The sequence below is a fragment of the Saimiri boliviensis genome, chromosome 1 (assembly GCF_048565385.1).
Source record: "Saimiri boliviensis isolate mSaiBol1 chromosome 1, mSaiBol1.pri, whole genome shotgun sequence".
Classification (NCBI taxonomy): domain Eukaryota; kingdom Metazoa; phylum Chordata; class Mammalia; order Primates; family Cebidae; genus Saimiri; species Saimiri boliviensis.
In genome coordinates this window covers 36,710,919-36,725,253 of record NC_133449.1, presented here as the reverse complement: position 1 = coordinate 36,725,253, position 14,335 = coordinate 36,710,919, and the positions used below count along the sequence as shown (strand labels likewise).

Genomic DNA, 14,335 nt, shown 5'->3' with positions numbered 1-14,335 from the left:
CTTTATGGCTGCTAGGTTTCTTATTTTTATTTTGGAAGCTTCTACCACAAGATTATGAAAATATTTTGTGGTTTTACTAAGATAAAAAGTAACCCCAATTTGAATTAATTTTTGTATATGTATGAGAAAGAAATATAACTTGATTTTCCCCATGTGAATACGCAATTGCTTCATCACCATGTTTTGAGCAGTTCGTTATTTAAATGCTATTTTAAGGAAAATTCATAGAGACAGAAAGTGGGACAGAGGTTATCAGGAAGGGAGGAATAGGAGCTTCTTGTTTAATGGGTATAGTTTCTGTTTGGGGTGATGAAAAGTTCTGGAAATAGATAGCGGTGATGGTTATACAACATTGTGAAGGTAATCAATGCCACTGAATTATAGGCATAAAAATGGTTAAAAAGGAATATTTTATATCTATTTTACCACAATAAAATATTATTTTATCATATATAAAATTTCCACACATTCGTAGATGTGTTTCTGGACTTTGTTCTGTTTCATTGATTTATTTTATATTTTTTTTCTTTAATATTATGCTATGTAGATTATTGTAGCATTTTAAACTAGGTTTTAGTATTTGAGCAGCAGGGGCTGCCACATTATTCTTCAATTTTAAAATGCTCTTAGCTGTTCACATTTACAATTCCAAGTGAACTCTAGAATCGCCTTGTCATCTTCCATAACTGATTTTGAGGTTTTGATAGCAATTGCATCAAATGTGAGGATTCAGGTGAGGAACATTGATATCTTTATATAATTAAGACTTCTCCAAAACTGGTATTTTCTCCTCACTTATTCAAGTCCTCCATCAGTTAGCTTTTGCCAAGCTATGCTGTGGTAACAAAATGACCCCAGTTTCCTAGTGGTGCAAAAACACCAAGGGTCTATTTCTTGCTCGAATGACAAGTTGGCAGCAGTCCAGCTGCAGCTCCATGTGTCTCCTTCATTCCAAGACCCAGGCTGAAGGAAAAATACTATCTGAGTCACTGCTGTCCTCAAGGCAGAAAGCAATGGCAGAACCTTGTGATGGCTTTTACATACTCTTCTCAGCTGTGGCATACATCACTAAACATCATTGCCCAAAGCAAAATGCATGGCCCAGTTCGAGACAGTGAGGAGGCCAGGAGGCCAGTGCAGCATTGGGGGTCATACAAACTACCTCAAGGCCACTTTTATATTCTTCAATAAAATATATATATATAATTGCATTTTAGGTTCTGGGTACATGTGAAGAACATGCAGGATTGTTGCATAGGTACATACATGGCAATGTGGTTTGCTGCCTCCATCCCCATCAGCTACATCCTGGCATTTCTCCTCATGTTATCTCTCCCCAACTCCCTAGCCCCCACTGTCCCTCCTCTAGTCCCCCCGACAGACCTCAGTGTGTGATGCTCCCCTCCCTGTGTCCATGTGTTCTCATTGTTCAACACCCCGCTATGAGTGAGAACATGCAGTGTTTGATTTTCCGTTCTTGTGTCAGTTTGCTGAGAATGATGGTTTCCAGGTTCATCCATGTCCCTACAAAGGATACAAACTCATCGTTTTTTATGGCTGCATAGTATTCCATGGTGTATATGTGCCACATCTTCCCTATCCAGTCTATCATCGTTGGGCATTTGGGTTGGTTCCAAGTCTTTGTTATTTTAAACAGTGCTGCAATGAACATACATGTGCATGTGTCCTTATAATAGAATGATTTATAATCCTTTGGATATATACCCAGTAATGGTATTGCTAGGTCAAATGGAATTTCTATTTCTAGGCCCTTGAGGAATCGCGACACTGTCTTCCATAATGATTGAACTAATTTACACTCCCACCAACAGTGTAAAAGTGTTCCTATTTCCCCACATCCTCTCCAGCATCCATTGTCTTCAGATATTTTAATGATCGCCATTCTAACTGGTGTGAGATGATATCTCAATGTGATTTTGATTTGCATTTCTCTAATGACCAGTGATGATGAGCATTTTTTCATATGTTTGTTGGCCTCATATATGTCTTCTTTTGAAAAGTATCTGTTCATATCCTTTGCCCACTATTGAATGGGTTTGTTTGTTTTTTCCTTGTAAATCTGTTTTAGTTCTTTGTAGATTTTGGATATAAGTCCTTTGTCAGATGGGTAGATTGCAAAAATTTTTTCCCATTCTGTTGGTTGCTGGTTCACTCTCATGATTGTTTCTTTTGCTGTGCAGAAGTTCTGGAGTTTAATTAGATCCCATTTGTCTATTTTGGCTTTTGTTGCCAATGCTTTTGGTGTTTTAGTCATGAAGTCCTTGCCTATGCCTATGTCCTGAATGGTTTTGCCTCGGTTTTCTTCTAGGGTTTTTATGGTGTTAGGTCTTATGTTTAAGGCTTTAATCCATCTGGAGTTAATTTTAGTGTAAGGTGTCAGGAAAGGGTCCAGTTTCTGCTTTCTGCACATGGCTAGCCAGTTTTCCCAACACCATTTATTAAACAGGGAATCATTCCCCATTGCTTGTTTTTGTGAGGTTTGTCAAAGATCAGATGGTTGTAGATGTGTGGCATTGCCTCCGAGGCTTCTGTTCTGTTCCATTGGTCTATATCTCTGTTTTGGTATCAGTACCATGCTGTTTTGATTACTGTAGACTTATAGTATAGTTTGAAGTCAGGTAGTGTGATGCCTCCAGCTTTGTTCTTTTTGCTTAGAATTGACTTGGCTATGCGGGCTTGAAGTTTTTTAAAAGCTTGTCTTTATGAAGATATTGTGTGTGTGTGTGTGTATATATATATTTATTTTTATTTTTATTTTTATTTATTTATTTTTTATTTTTTTGAGACAGGGTCTTGCTTTGTCACCCAGGTGGGAGTGCAGTGGCATAATCATAGCTCACCACTGTGCAGCCTCGACTTCCTTGGCTCAGGTTATCCTCCTGAGTAGTCGGGACTACAGGTGCAAGCCACCAAAACCTGGCAAATTTTTATTGTATTTTTTGTAGAAACTGGGTTTCACCATGTTGCCCAGGCTATTCTTGAACTCCTGGGTTAAGACAGGTTCCACCTGTCTTAATCTCCCAAAGTGCTAGGATTATAGAAATGAGCCACCATGCCCATCCATATTGTTTATATTTTCGAAACTTTCTCCAGAATATGTATTGTGCTTTGCTATTAAAATGAGATTCTACTCTTGAACCCAGGAGGTGAAGGTTACAGTGAGCTGACAAGAGCAAAGCTCTGTCTCAAAAAAAGAAAAAACAATTATTTTGCTGATAATACATCTTTCAAAATACTGCTACTATTTTGTAATCCAAGAATCAATATACTGAGCTATCTGATGAGTGAGAGTCTAGAATGGAGAAGGCACCCACTTTTTCCTTTTGGAGGGCCACTTGGCATAGAAAATATAGAACATAATAGGAGGCCAATGGTTCTCTTTAACCCCCCACCACAGTCAGTATCTCCTGCATCCTGTATTGCTGCCCTCACAATATTTGGTTAAAACATTCATCATGGTACTTTACTTTTTATTATGCGGTTTGTCTGTTTGTTTTCAATTTAAAAACCTTTTGTTGGCTGGGTGTGGTGGCTCACGCCTGTAATCCCAACACTTTGGGAGGCTGAGGTGGATCACCTGACCAGATCACCTCCAGTCAGGAGTTTGAGACCAGCCTGGCAAACGTGTTGAAACTCCGTCTCCAGTTAAAAAAAAAAAAAAAAAAAAAAAAAAAAAAAAAAAAAATATATATATATATATATATATATATATATATATATATAAAATAGCCAGGTGTGGTGGCACGTTCTTGGAGTCCCAGCTACTCAGGAGGCTGAGGCAGGAGGATCGCTTTAACCCAGGAGGCAGGGGCTGCTGTGAGCCGATATCATACCACTGCACTACAGCTGGACTACAGCAAGACTCTGTCTCAAAAAAAAAAAGAAAGCAACATTTTGTTGAGGAATAATTTATACACCATAAAATGCACAGATCTTAAGTGTATACTTTTTCGTCTTGACAAATGCATACACCTGTGTAACCTGTAAGCCTATAAAGACATAGAACATTTTGTTCCTTCAGGCTCCTTTCCAGTCATTGACTCCACCCTATTGAGCAGAAGCAACCAGCACTCGGAGCTCTATCACTGTAGCTTAGTTCTTCCCATTTTTAACCTTCATGTGAATGGAATCATACAGTATAGACTCTTTTGTATTTAATTTCTTCATTCAAAATAATGTCTTCTGGAAAAACTTTATTTGTTGCTCATACCAACAGAGAATTCCTTTTTATTGCTGAGTAGTAGTCCATTGTATGAATATGCCACAATGTGTTTATCCATTCTTCCGTTGTGGTCCTTTGAGTGGTTTCTAGTTATGGAATATTGTGAATAAATAGGCTATGAAATAAATAAATAAATAAATAGGTTACAAAGCAAGTTACCTCCTGGACACTATTTTAACTGCTTTACCTGCTGCATCTCATTTACTCTCACAATCAAACTCTGTGGTTGATACTGCTGTTATCCTCATTTTATAGCCGAGATTATTCCCATTTTGATAGTTAATTTTCATTTTTTATTTTTTTATTTTTTAGGACAGAGTCCTGCTCTGTCGCCCCGGCTTGAGTGTAGTGGCACGCCCAGGCTTGGCTAACTGCAGCCTCTGGCTCCTGGGTTCAAGCGATTCTCCTGCCTCAGCCTCCCAAGTAGCTGGGATTACAGGCACTTGCCACCATGCCCAGCTAATTTTTTTGTATTTTTAGTAGATATGGGGTTTCACTATGTTGACCAGGCTGGTCTCAAACTCCTGACCTGGTGATTTGCCTCCCAAAGTGCCAGGATTACAGGTGCGAGCCACCACACCTGGCCGATAGTTAATTTACATAGAGGATTCAGCTATTCAGTGGTACAGATTTGAACCTAGGCAGTCAGACTCCACAGATCTTGCTAATAAATAGACATTGTTGTGTGATGTAAGATGTTTTGGTCAAACGACTTTTTGGCGCTTTAGAAGGCTGAATATTTATGTAAGGAGAGTAACAATGGTAAATATATTTTGGTCTCTTTAGATTTCTTCACAAGAATATGGAAAGGAAGTGGATCTCTACGCTTTGGGGCTAATTTTTGCTGAACTTCTTCATGTATGTGACACCGCTTTGGAAACATCAAAGGTAAAATAATCTCAAAGAAAAAATTACACAAGAAATATTATTGACCACCACCTTCAAAGTGCTGCTGCAGACAGTTCTTGCTCTCACATGAGGATAGGCTTGAGCATATTAGTATCTGACTGCAAATGAAATATGAATTTTCTGTCTTTCAAGGTTTGGCAAAGAAAGACCAAAAACTTTGTTAAAGAGCAAAAGCTTTGGTCTTCTCTGGAAGGTGGTACATCTCATAAGACTTGTAAGACTTGATTCAGTCAGTAAAATTTTATTGATTAACTGCTTTGTGACACGGTACTAAGTGCTATAAGGGTTGCAGAAATTAACAAGCTTTGGCCAGGCACGGTGATCCTATAATCCCAACACCTTGGGAGACCAAGATGGGCGGATCACTTGAAGTCAGGCGTTTGAGACCAGCCTGGCCAACATGGTGAAACCCCATCTTTACTAAAAATACAAAATTAGCTGGATGTGGTGGCAGGTACCTGTCGTCTCAGCTACTCGGGAGGCTAAGGCATGAAAATGGTTTCAACCTGGGAGATGGAAGTTGCAGTGGCCTGGGTGACAGAGTGACATTCTTTCTAAAAAAGAAGGCTTCTTCTCAAGGAGCTTATTTTCTAAAAGAGAAGATAACATAAGAAAATACCATGAGCATTTTAGGAGAAGGTATGAAGTCTGTGGAAGCAGCCAGGAGGGACATCTTTCCAGCTGTAGGGACTTAGGTTTCACGGAGACACTAAGCTGGGCTCTGAAGGATCTGTTGGATTCTAATAGTCCAAAACAGAAAAGGTGATTCCAGCCTGGAGGCGGGAATGTACAGAGTGTGTTTGGAGACAGGAGGCAGTGTAAGTGTAGGTTGTATTGAAGTATGTAAGTTACAAGGAAGTAGTGGTTGTTGAGAATCGAAAGACAGGTTAGGCTAATTTGAGCTAAAAATGTGTTGCTTAAGCAGTGGGGAGCCCACTACAGACAGTAGGCAACTGGATATCCTCCTACTTTTTTTTTTTTTTTTTTTTTTTTTGCCCAGGCTGGAGTGCAATGGCACAATCTTGGCTCACTACAACTTCCGCCTCCCAAGTTCAAGTGATTCTCCTCTCTCAGCCTCCCAGGTAACTGGGATTACAGGCATGTGCCACCATGCCTGGCTAATTTTTTTGTTTTTAGTAGAGATGGGGTTTTATCATGTTGGTCGGGCTGGTCTTGAACTCCTGACCTCAGGTGATCTGCCCACCTCAGCCTCCCAAAGGGCTGGGATTACAAGTGTGAGCCATGGTGCCCAGCTGGATATCCTACTCTTAAACTCAGGAAAGGGAACTTTCCTGGAGTCAATAACTTTATTCTCTGTAAAACAGTTAGAACCTACCTATCACATAGGGTTCCACAATGCATGAAGGGAGATTGTGAAGATGATGCACTTAACCCTTCACGTTGTACTGCAAGGATGGTTATTAGAGTGGGGGTACGGTGTTTGTATTAGAGCATAGGGTAGGGTGGGAGAGGGAATCCTGCTTGCTTCTTGGCTAAAGAGACTTTCCCAGAAAATCTGGAAATGTCCTACATTTCAGGTATCCTCAGCCTTTAATGGTTTGTTTTTCCTCCCACGTAAATAATTTCCTAATATATACCTATCTTTTTTTTTTTTCTTTTTTTTTTTTTTTTTTTCAGATTTTCAGAGACCTACGGAATGGTATCATCTCAGAAACGTTTGATAAACGAGAAGTAAGCACTTGAAAATCATCAGAATTTTATTTATTTCAGTGTTTTATTTCTTACTATTGACTCTCACTGTCATTACAGAAAACTCTTCTACGGAAATTACTCTCAAAGAAACCTGAGAACCGACCTAACACATCTGAAATACTAAGCACCTTGGCTATGTGGAAAAAAAACCCAGAGAAAAATGAACGAAACACATGTTAGAGCTCTTCTGAGAAAGTATCCGCTTCTGATTTGCAATTTTCTGTGAATTATCTAAAATCTGCTAGGGAATATCAATAGATATTTACCTTTTATTTTAATTTTTCCCCTTAATTTTTTACTATATTTGCAGAAAGGTTTTCTTCTTTTCACTTCAGAAACATTCTTACATTTTACTTTTTCATAAAAAATTATAACATTGTTCTCTGCCTCACATAGTTTATAAGGCAGTTGGAGAAATATGGTACTCATAAAAAAAAGTGATATACAACCACTTTGGAAAATAACTTGGCATTATCTAGTAAAGTTGAATACATGTATATCCACTAAGCTATCAATTCTATTCCTACATACATGCTTATAAGAATGTCCATAAAACCCTATTTATAATGGCCAAAAAAACACAGAACAACCATAATGTCCATAAAAAGAAGGGTGTATTAAAAAAAGTGTATTCACATACGGGATTACTACATAGTATTGAAAACAACTGAATTACAGCCAAATGTAGTAACATAACACAAAACATCTCTCAGGAACATAATGTTAAACGAATGAAGCAGGTTTTCAGAAAATATATCCAATCCAGAATAATTCCATTTATGTAAAGGTCCAGAGGATGCAAAACTAAATCATTTCGTATAGGAAACCAAACAAATGTAATAAGACAACAAAGGAAAAGAAGGGAATGAGAAATAAATTAAATTCTGGATGATGGTTATCTTTGAGGGAGGGGAATGATGTGATTGGGAAGGGGTCTTTCAAAGGTAATGGTAACTTCCTTAAACTGGATGGTAAGTCTACTAGTGTTTGCTGCATAGTTATACATTTTATCTTAAATATATTTTGTATCTATCATAATAACTGCTTTAAAGACAACTATCCTGTAAGGCAGTAGCTACGAACAGAAAATAGTCCAAATAGTCCATGGGGTGGGGGTGAGATCACTTTCTACTGAGGACAGGGCTAGAAGTGACAGTCCAATGGGCCTTCCAAGTATATGTGAGGGTGTTAGATGAGTAGAGAGGATACCACCCAGGAAGCCTGGATAAGGGGACTGGTGTGAGTTCTGGAAAAGGTATGTTTGAGGACCATGGGTTTGTTGTTTGTTGTTCTGAATTGCTGTCGAAAATGCCGAAAGTTAATTTGGATTGCATCTTAGAAGACCTTGAGGGTTAATTTTAACTTTAGAGCAATTGTTTTCATTTGTGTTGTATTGCTTTAAATGGATACTCGAGGCTGGATAATTTATAAGGGAAAGAGATTTCTGTAACTTACAGTTCTACAGTTCTGCAGGCTGTATGAGAAGCATCTGCTTCTGCTCAGGCTGCTTCTACTCATGGTGAAAGGTGAAACGGAGTCACATGTGTAAAGGTCACATGGCAAGAGAGGAAGAAGAGATCGAGGGAGAAGGTGCCAGGCTCTTTTTTTAATAACCTGCTCTTGAGGAAACTAATAGATTGAGAACTCCTTGCTTCCCCTCCCTGGTACACCTCACCACTAGGCATGGCATTAATCTATTCATGAGAGATCTTCCCTCATGACCCAAACACCTGCCATCAGGCCCCACCTCCAACATTGGGATCAAATTTCAGCATGAGTTTGTTTATTTGTTTGTTTGTTTTTTAATTGTACTTTGGGCTCTGGGGTACATGTGCACATCCTGCATCCTGCAGGATTGTTGCATAGGTATATACATGCCATGGTGGTTTGCTGTCTCCATCCCCCACCTCCGCCGCCTTGCCTACATCAGGCATTTCACCCAGTGGTATCCCTCCCCATCTTCTCCACCCTCTCACTGCCCTTCCCTTACCCTCCCCCACCTCACCTAGCCCAGTGAGTGTTGTTCTCTTCCCTGTGCTCAGGTGTTCTCATTGTTTATCACCTACCTATGAGTGAAAACATGTGGTGTTTGGTTTTCTGTTCTTGTGTCAGTTTGCTGAGAATGATGGTTTCCAGGTTCATCTGTGTCCCTACAAAGGACAAAAACTCATCGTTTTTTTACAGCTGCGTAGTATTCCATGGTGTATATGTGCCACATTTTCTTTCTCCAGTCTATCATTGACGGGCATTTGGGTTGGTTCCAGGTCTTTGCTATCATAAACAGTGCTGCAGCGAACATACGTGTGCATGTGTCTTTATAATAGAACGATTTATAATCCTTTGGATATATACCCAGTAGTGGATTGCTGGGTCAAATGGAATTTCTATTTCTAGATCCTTGAAGAATTGCCACACTGTCTTCCATAATGGTTGAACTAATTTACACTCCCACCAACAGTGTAAAAGTGTTTCTATTTCTCCACATCCTCTCCAGCGTCTGTTGTCTCCAGATTTTTTAATGATCGCTATTCTAACTGGTGTGAGATGGTATCTCAATGTAGTTTTGATTTACATTTCTCTAATGACCAGTGATGATGAGCTTTTTTTCATATGTTTTTTGGCCACATATATGTCTTCTTTTGAAAAGTGTCTGTTCATATCATTTGCCCACTTTTGATTGGGTTTGTTTGTTTTTTTCTAGTAAATCTGTTTTAGTTCTTTGTAGATTCTGGATATAAGTCTTTTGTCAGATGGGTATGCAAAAATGTTTTCCCATTCTGTTGGTTGCTGGTTCACTCTAATGATTGTTTCTTTTGCTGTGCAGAAGCTCTTAAATTTAATTAGATCCCATTTGTCTATTTTGGCTTTTGCTGCCATTGCTTTTGGTGTTTTAGTCATGAAGTCCTTGCCTGTGCCTATGTCCTGAATGGTGTTGCCTAGGTTTTCTTCTAGGGTTTTGATGGCGTTAGTTCTTATATCTAAATCTTTAATCCATCTGCAGTTAATTTTTGTATAAGGTGTAAGGAAGGGGTCCAATTTTTGATGGCGATAGTTCTTATATCTAAATCTTTAATCCATCTGCAGTTAATTTTTGTATAAGGTGTAAGGAAGGGGTCCAGTTTTGCCAACACGATTTATTAAACAGGAAATCCTTTCCCCATTGCTTTTGTCCAGTTTGTCAAAGATCAGATGGTTGTAGATATGTGGGGTTGAGGTTTTAGGGGATAAACATCCAAACTGTATTAGCAACCAGCTACCATTCTAAAACTGCCTTGTGATTTTAGAATTTTTGAAAAGGGCCAAATTTAGGTTAAGTGAAAATACAGTAAGAGAAAGTACTTTTACAAAGTCTTTAAAAAGTGCTCATAAAAAGCAGTCAATACATTTTTCAGGTAACGTTCATCAATAGATGCTAAAACTATTGGATGAAAAGTGGTTGTGGAATAGGATCTTCACAAAAATTTAAATATAATCCTACAGAAGATATGTCAGTTATACAGAGAAAGATGTGCCTGCCTTTACAATGGTCACCACAATAACCAAGTGATTCAATTTAGTATCACTCAAGGTAGAACACCGTAACATTATGCCCCTCCTGATGTAAGTTAAGAATTTTACCTAGTTTTCTTGCATAAAGTGTTTAACTGGAATTTAATCATGAGAAAATTACTAGACAAATCCTGAATGTATTCATTCTATAAGATTGACTTGGGCTTCTCAAAAAGTCAGTGTCATGAAAAAAAAAAGAGAGAGACTTTTGAGATATAATGACCAAATCAAATGCTTGAATCTTTATTGTATCCTGGATATTTAAAAAGGCAAAAGCTGGACACAGTAGCTCATGCTCGTTATCCAAGCATTTTGGGAGGTCAAAATGGGAGGATGGCTTGAGCACAGGATTTTGAAACTAGCCTGGGCAGCACAGTGAGTCCTCATCTCTATAAAAAAAAAAAATCAGAAAATTAGCTGGTCATGGTAGTGTGCATCTGTGGTCCCAGCTACTTAGGAGGGTGAGGTGGGAGGATCACTTGAGCCTAGGAGGTCAAGGCTGCAGTGAGCGATGATCATACCACAGCATTCCAGCCTGGGTGACAGAGTGAGACCCTATCTAAAAAAAAAGGAAAAAAAAAAAAAACCAGCAAACAGCTATAAAGACTTGGGACAACTGAGAACATTTGAATGTAGACTGCACATTAGATAACAATGTCAAATAACTGTTTTCTCAGGTGTGATAATAGTATCTGCAGAATGTGTTTTTATTTTTTATGTTTTTGAGACAGAGTCTCTGTCACCCAGGCTGGAGTTCAGTGGCACGATCTTGGCTCACTGCAACCTCTGCCTCTGAGGTTCAAATGATTCTCCTGCCTCAGCTTCCCGAGTAGCTGAGATTACAGGCATCTGCCACCTCGCCTGGCTGATTTTTTGTATTTTTAGTAGAGGCAGGGTTTCACCATGTTGACCCAGCTGGTTTTGAACTCCTGACCTGAGGTGATCCATCCGCCTTGGCCTCCCAAAGTGCTGGGATTACAGGTGTGAGCCACAGCACCTAGCCAAAAATGTTTTATTTTTAGGCAATATATGCAAAAATATTTAGAGGTCAAGTGTGTCGTGATGTCTGTAACTTTCGGTGTTCAGCAGAAATCAACATGGAGAGAGAAAGACGGTATGGAACAATTGCTAAATCTAGTTGACGATATATAGGTGTTTGTTGTATTCTTTGAACTTCTCTGTAGGTTTGAAAATGTTCTGGGTGGAGAGAAGTCTTTTTTAAAAAAACAATATCTGGTTTTGATTAATGAGGCTATATTAAAAAGAAACACTAAATGAGGTGGCCGATTAGTGAGAATGTAGCCTTATCTTTACCTGACCTCATTTTAATATTCTTACTTAGGCTGGGTGTTGCTTGGTGGCTCACACCTGCAACCCCAGCACTTTGGGAGGCCAAGGCAGGTGGATCACCTGAGGTCAGGAGTTCGAGACCAGCCTGGCCAACATGGTTAAACTCCATCTCTATAAAAATACAAAAATCAGTTGGGCATGGTGGCGGGCACCTGTAATCACAGCTACTCAGGAGGCCAAGCCGGAGAATTGTTTAAACCCAGGAAGCAGAGTTTGCAGTGAGCCAAGATCATGCCACTGCACTCCAGCCTGGGTGACAAGAGTGAAACTCAGTCTCCAAAAAATAAAAGATATAAGGCCGGGCGTGGTGGCTCAAGCCTGTAATCCCAGCACTTTGGGAGGCAGAGGCGGGTGGATCACGAGGTCAAGAGATCGAGACCATCCTGGTCAACATGGTGAAACCCCATCTCTACTAAAAATACAAAAACATTAGCTGGGCATGGTGGCGCGTGCCTGTAATCCCAGCTACTCGGGAGGCTGAGGCAGGAGAATTGTCTGAACCCAGGAGGCGGAGGTTGCGGTGAACCAAGATCGCGCCATTGCACTCCAGCCTGGGTAACAAGAGCAAAACTCCGTCTCAAGAAAAAAAAAAAAAGATATATATATATATTTCTATTCTTATGAAATGAATATAGCATTTCTTAGCAAATTCTATTTATTTGTGACTATATATTTTCCTGGCTTCAAAAATAAAGTAAAAAGTATCCTCTTACTCAGAGGAGGACAGGGACAAGAGCCTGGGACCTTATTTGCGAATTAAAATGCATACACACACACACACACACACACACACACACACACACACGCACGCACATACACAGAAATTTTGAGAACGACTTTAATATAGTTGCCTCACTAGAAACATACCTTTTAGGGAATTTTTATCCCTAAACCACATATTATTTAAATATGTACATGTTTATATAGATACATACATAAAATTCACATGCATATTTAACACTTATGTTAAATATATTCAATGTAAATACATATGCACACAATATATGCATATATATGTGTGAGTATATGATATGTGTGCATGTGTGTATATGGCCAGCTATATAATTTGGGGACTAAGGGCAAAATGAAACTGTAGGATCCTTGTTCAAAAATTAGGTATGGGGTGCTTCTAAGCACAGACTTGTACAACTGTACAGGTTGCATGTCCATGAAGCCATCCTGTGTGTGTGCATATGTGTGTGAATATATATGTATTTTGTAGAATACATATATATGTATGTGTGTATCTGAGAAGAAATATTTAGAAAAGTACACACAAGCTTTTCCAGGTCTCTACTACCTGTTAACTAACTAGAGACAACTCAAAACATCCATTTCCCACTGAGTGTTCACCATAACTTGAGATTCTTGGTGTGTTAACATTTCATTATGGAATATTGAATAATTTCAATATTATACTTAAATTATTTTATGTTCAAACATATACAAAAATAGAATGAAACTCTACCTATCACCCAGCTTCAACAAATATCGATACTTTACCTTTCTTAATACCTCTAACCCCCTACTTTTTGTTTGTTTCTTTTAGTGAAGTATTTAATTGTAACTTTTTTTTTAAGAGACAGGATCTTACTCTGTCACCCAGGCCAGAATACAGTGGCACGATCACAGTTTATTGTAACCTCGAACTCCTAGGCTCAAGTGATCCTCCTGCCTCAGCTGCTTGACTAGCTGGGACTACACACATATACCAACACAACCAACTAATTTTTAAATTATTTGTAGAGATAGGATCTTGCTATGTTTCCCAGGCTGGTCGCAAACTCCTGGCCTTGAGTGATTCTCCCACCTTGGTCTAACAAAGTGCTGGGATTACAGTGTGCATTCTACTGGAATATTTTAAAGTAAATCTCAGGTGTTACATGATTGTACTTATAAGTACTTTAAAATGTATCACTAGCAGATAAAGTCTTTAAATTTAACAAAACTAAAGCATCATTGTCATGCTAAAAAAATTCAGGATTTCCTTAATTATCATATAATAGTCTGTATTGTTTCTATCTCAAAAATACCCTTTTCTTGGTTGTGAAAATTAAGATCCAGCATTGCATTTGGCTGATGTGTCTCCTTTACTCTGTAACATTTACAGCTGTGTTTTAGTTCTTCTTGGCTTTTATTTGTCCTGTGGCATTTCCTCCATTCAGGATTTGACTGATGGTATCCCCATAGTGTCCAGTTAGACCTAGAAGCTGATTTGATCCTGGTTCGTTTATTTTCCCCCAAGAATGCTCTGTAGGTGATGCTATATTCTTTCTCTTGCGTCATTTCAGGAGGAACATGACATCTGATTGTTCCACTTTCAGTGATTTTAATACTGATCAGTGGGTTCTGGTGGTACCACCCACTACAAAGCTTTTCATTAATCTTTCACCTGATGTTTTAGCAGCTATTGATGATTGTTGCCTGGATCCATTATTTCATTTTAGGGGTTGTAAAATAATGATTTTCTGGTTCTCTCAAACCTCTTGCATTTATCATCTATGATTCTTCTATAAGGAACTTTCTCTAAACCTGAATGGGAAAGATGGGATAAATATTTATCGATTTTTA

At 38.8% G+C, this 14,335-nt stretch overlaps 1 protein-coding gene across 2 annotated transcripts in view; it reads left to right on the top strand.

Moving 5' to 3' along the window:
• EIF2AK2 (eukaryotic translation initiation factor 2 alpha kinase 2) overlaps positions 1-7,137 on the top strand; it is a 41,839-nt gene extending 34,702 nt beyond the window's left edge. For both annotated transcript variants that reach the window (XM_074395922.1, XM_039463371.2), the window contains 3 exons: positions 5,030-5,131; positions 6,791-6,844; positions 6,923-7,137. In XM_074395922.1, the coding sequence (XP_074252023.1) occupies positions 5,030-5,131; positions 6,791-6,844; positions 6,923-7,045 (279 nt within the window). In that variant the 3' untranslated portion in view covers positions 7,046-7,137. The remainder of the gene's footprint in view (positions 1-5,029; positions 5,132-6,790; positions 6,845-6,922) is intronic.
• The last annotated feature ends 7,198 nt before the right edge of the window (positions 7,138-14,335 follow it).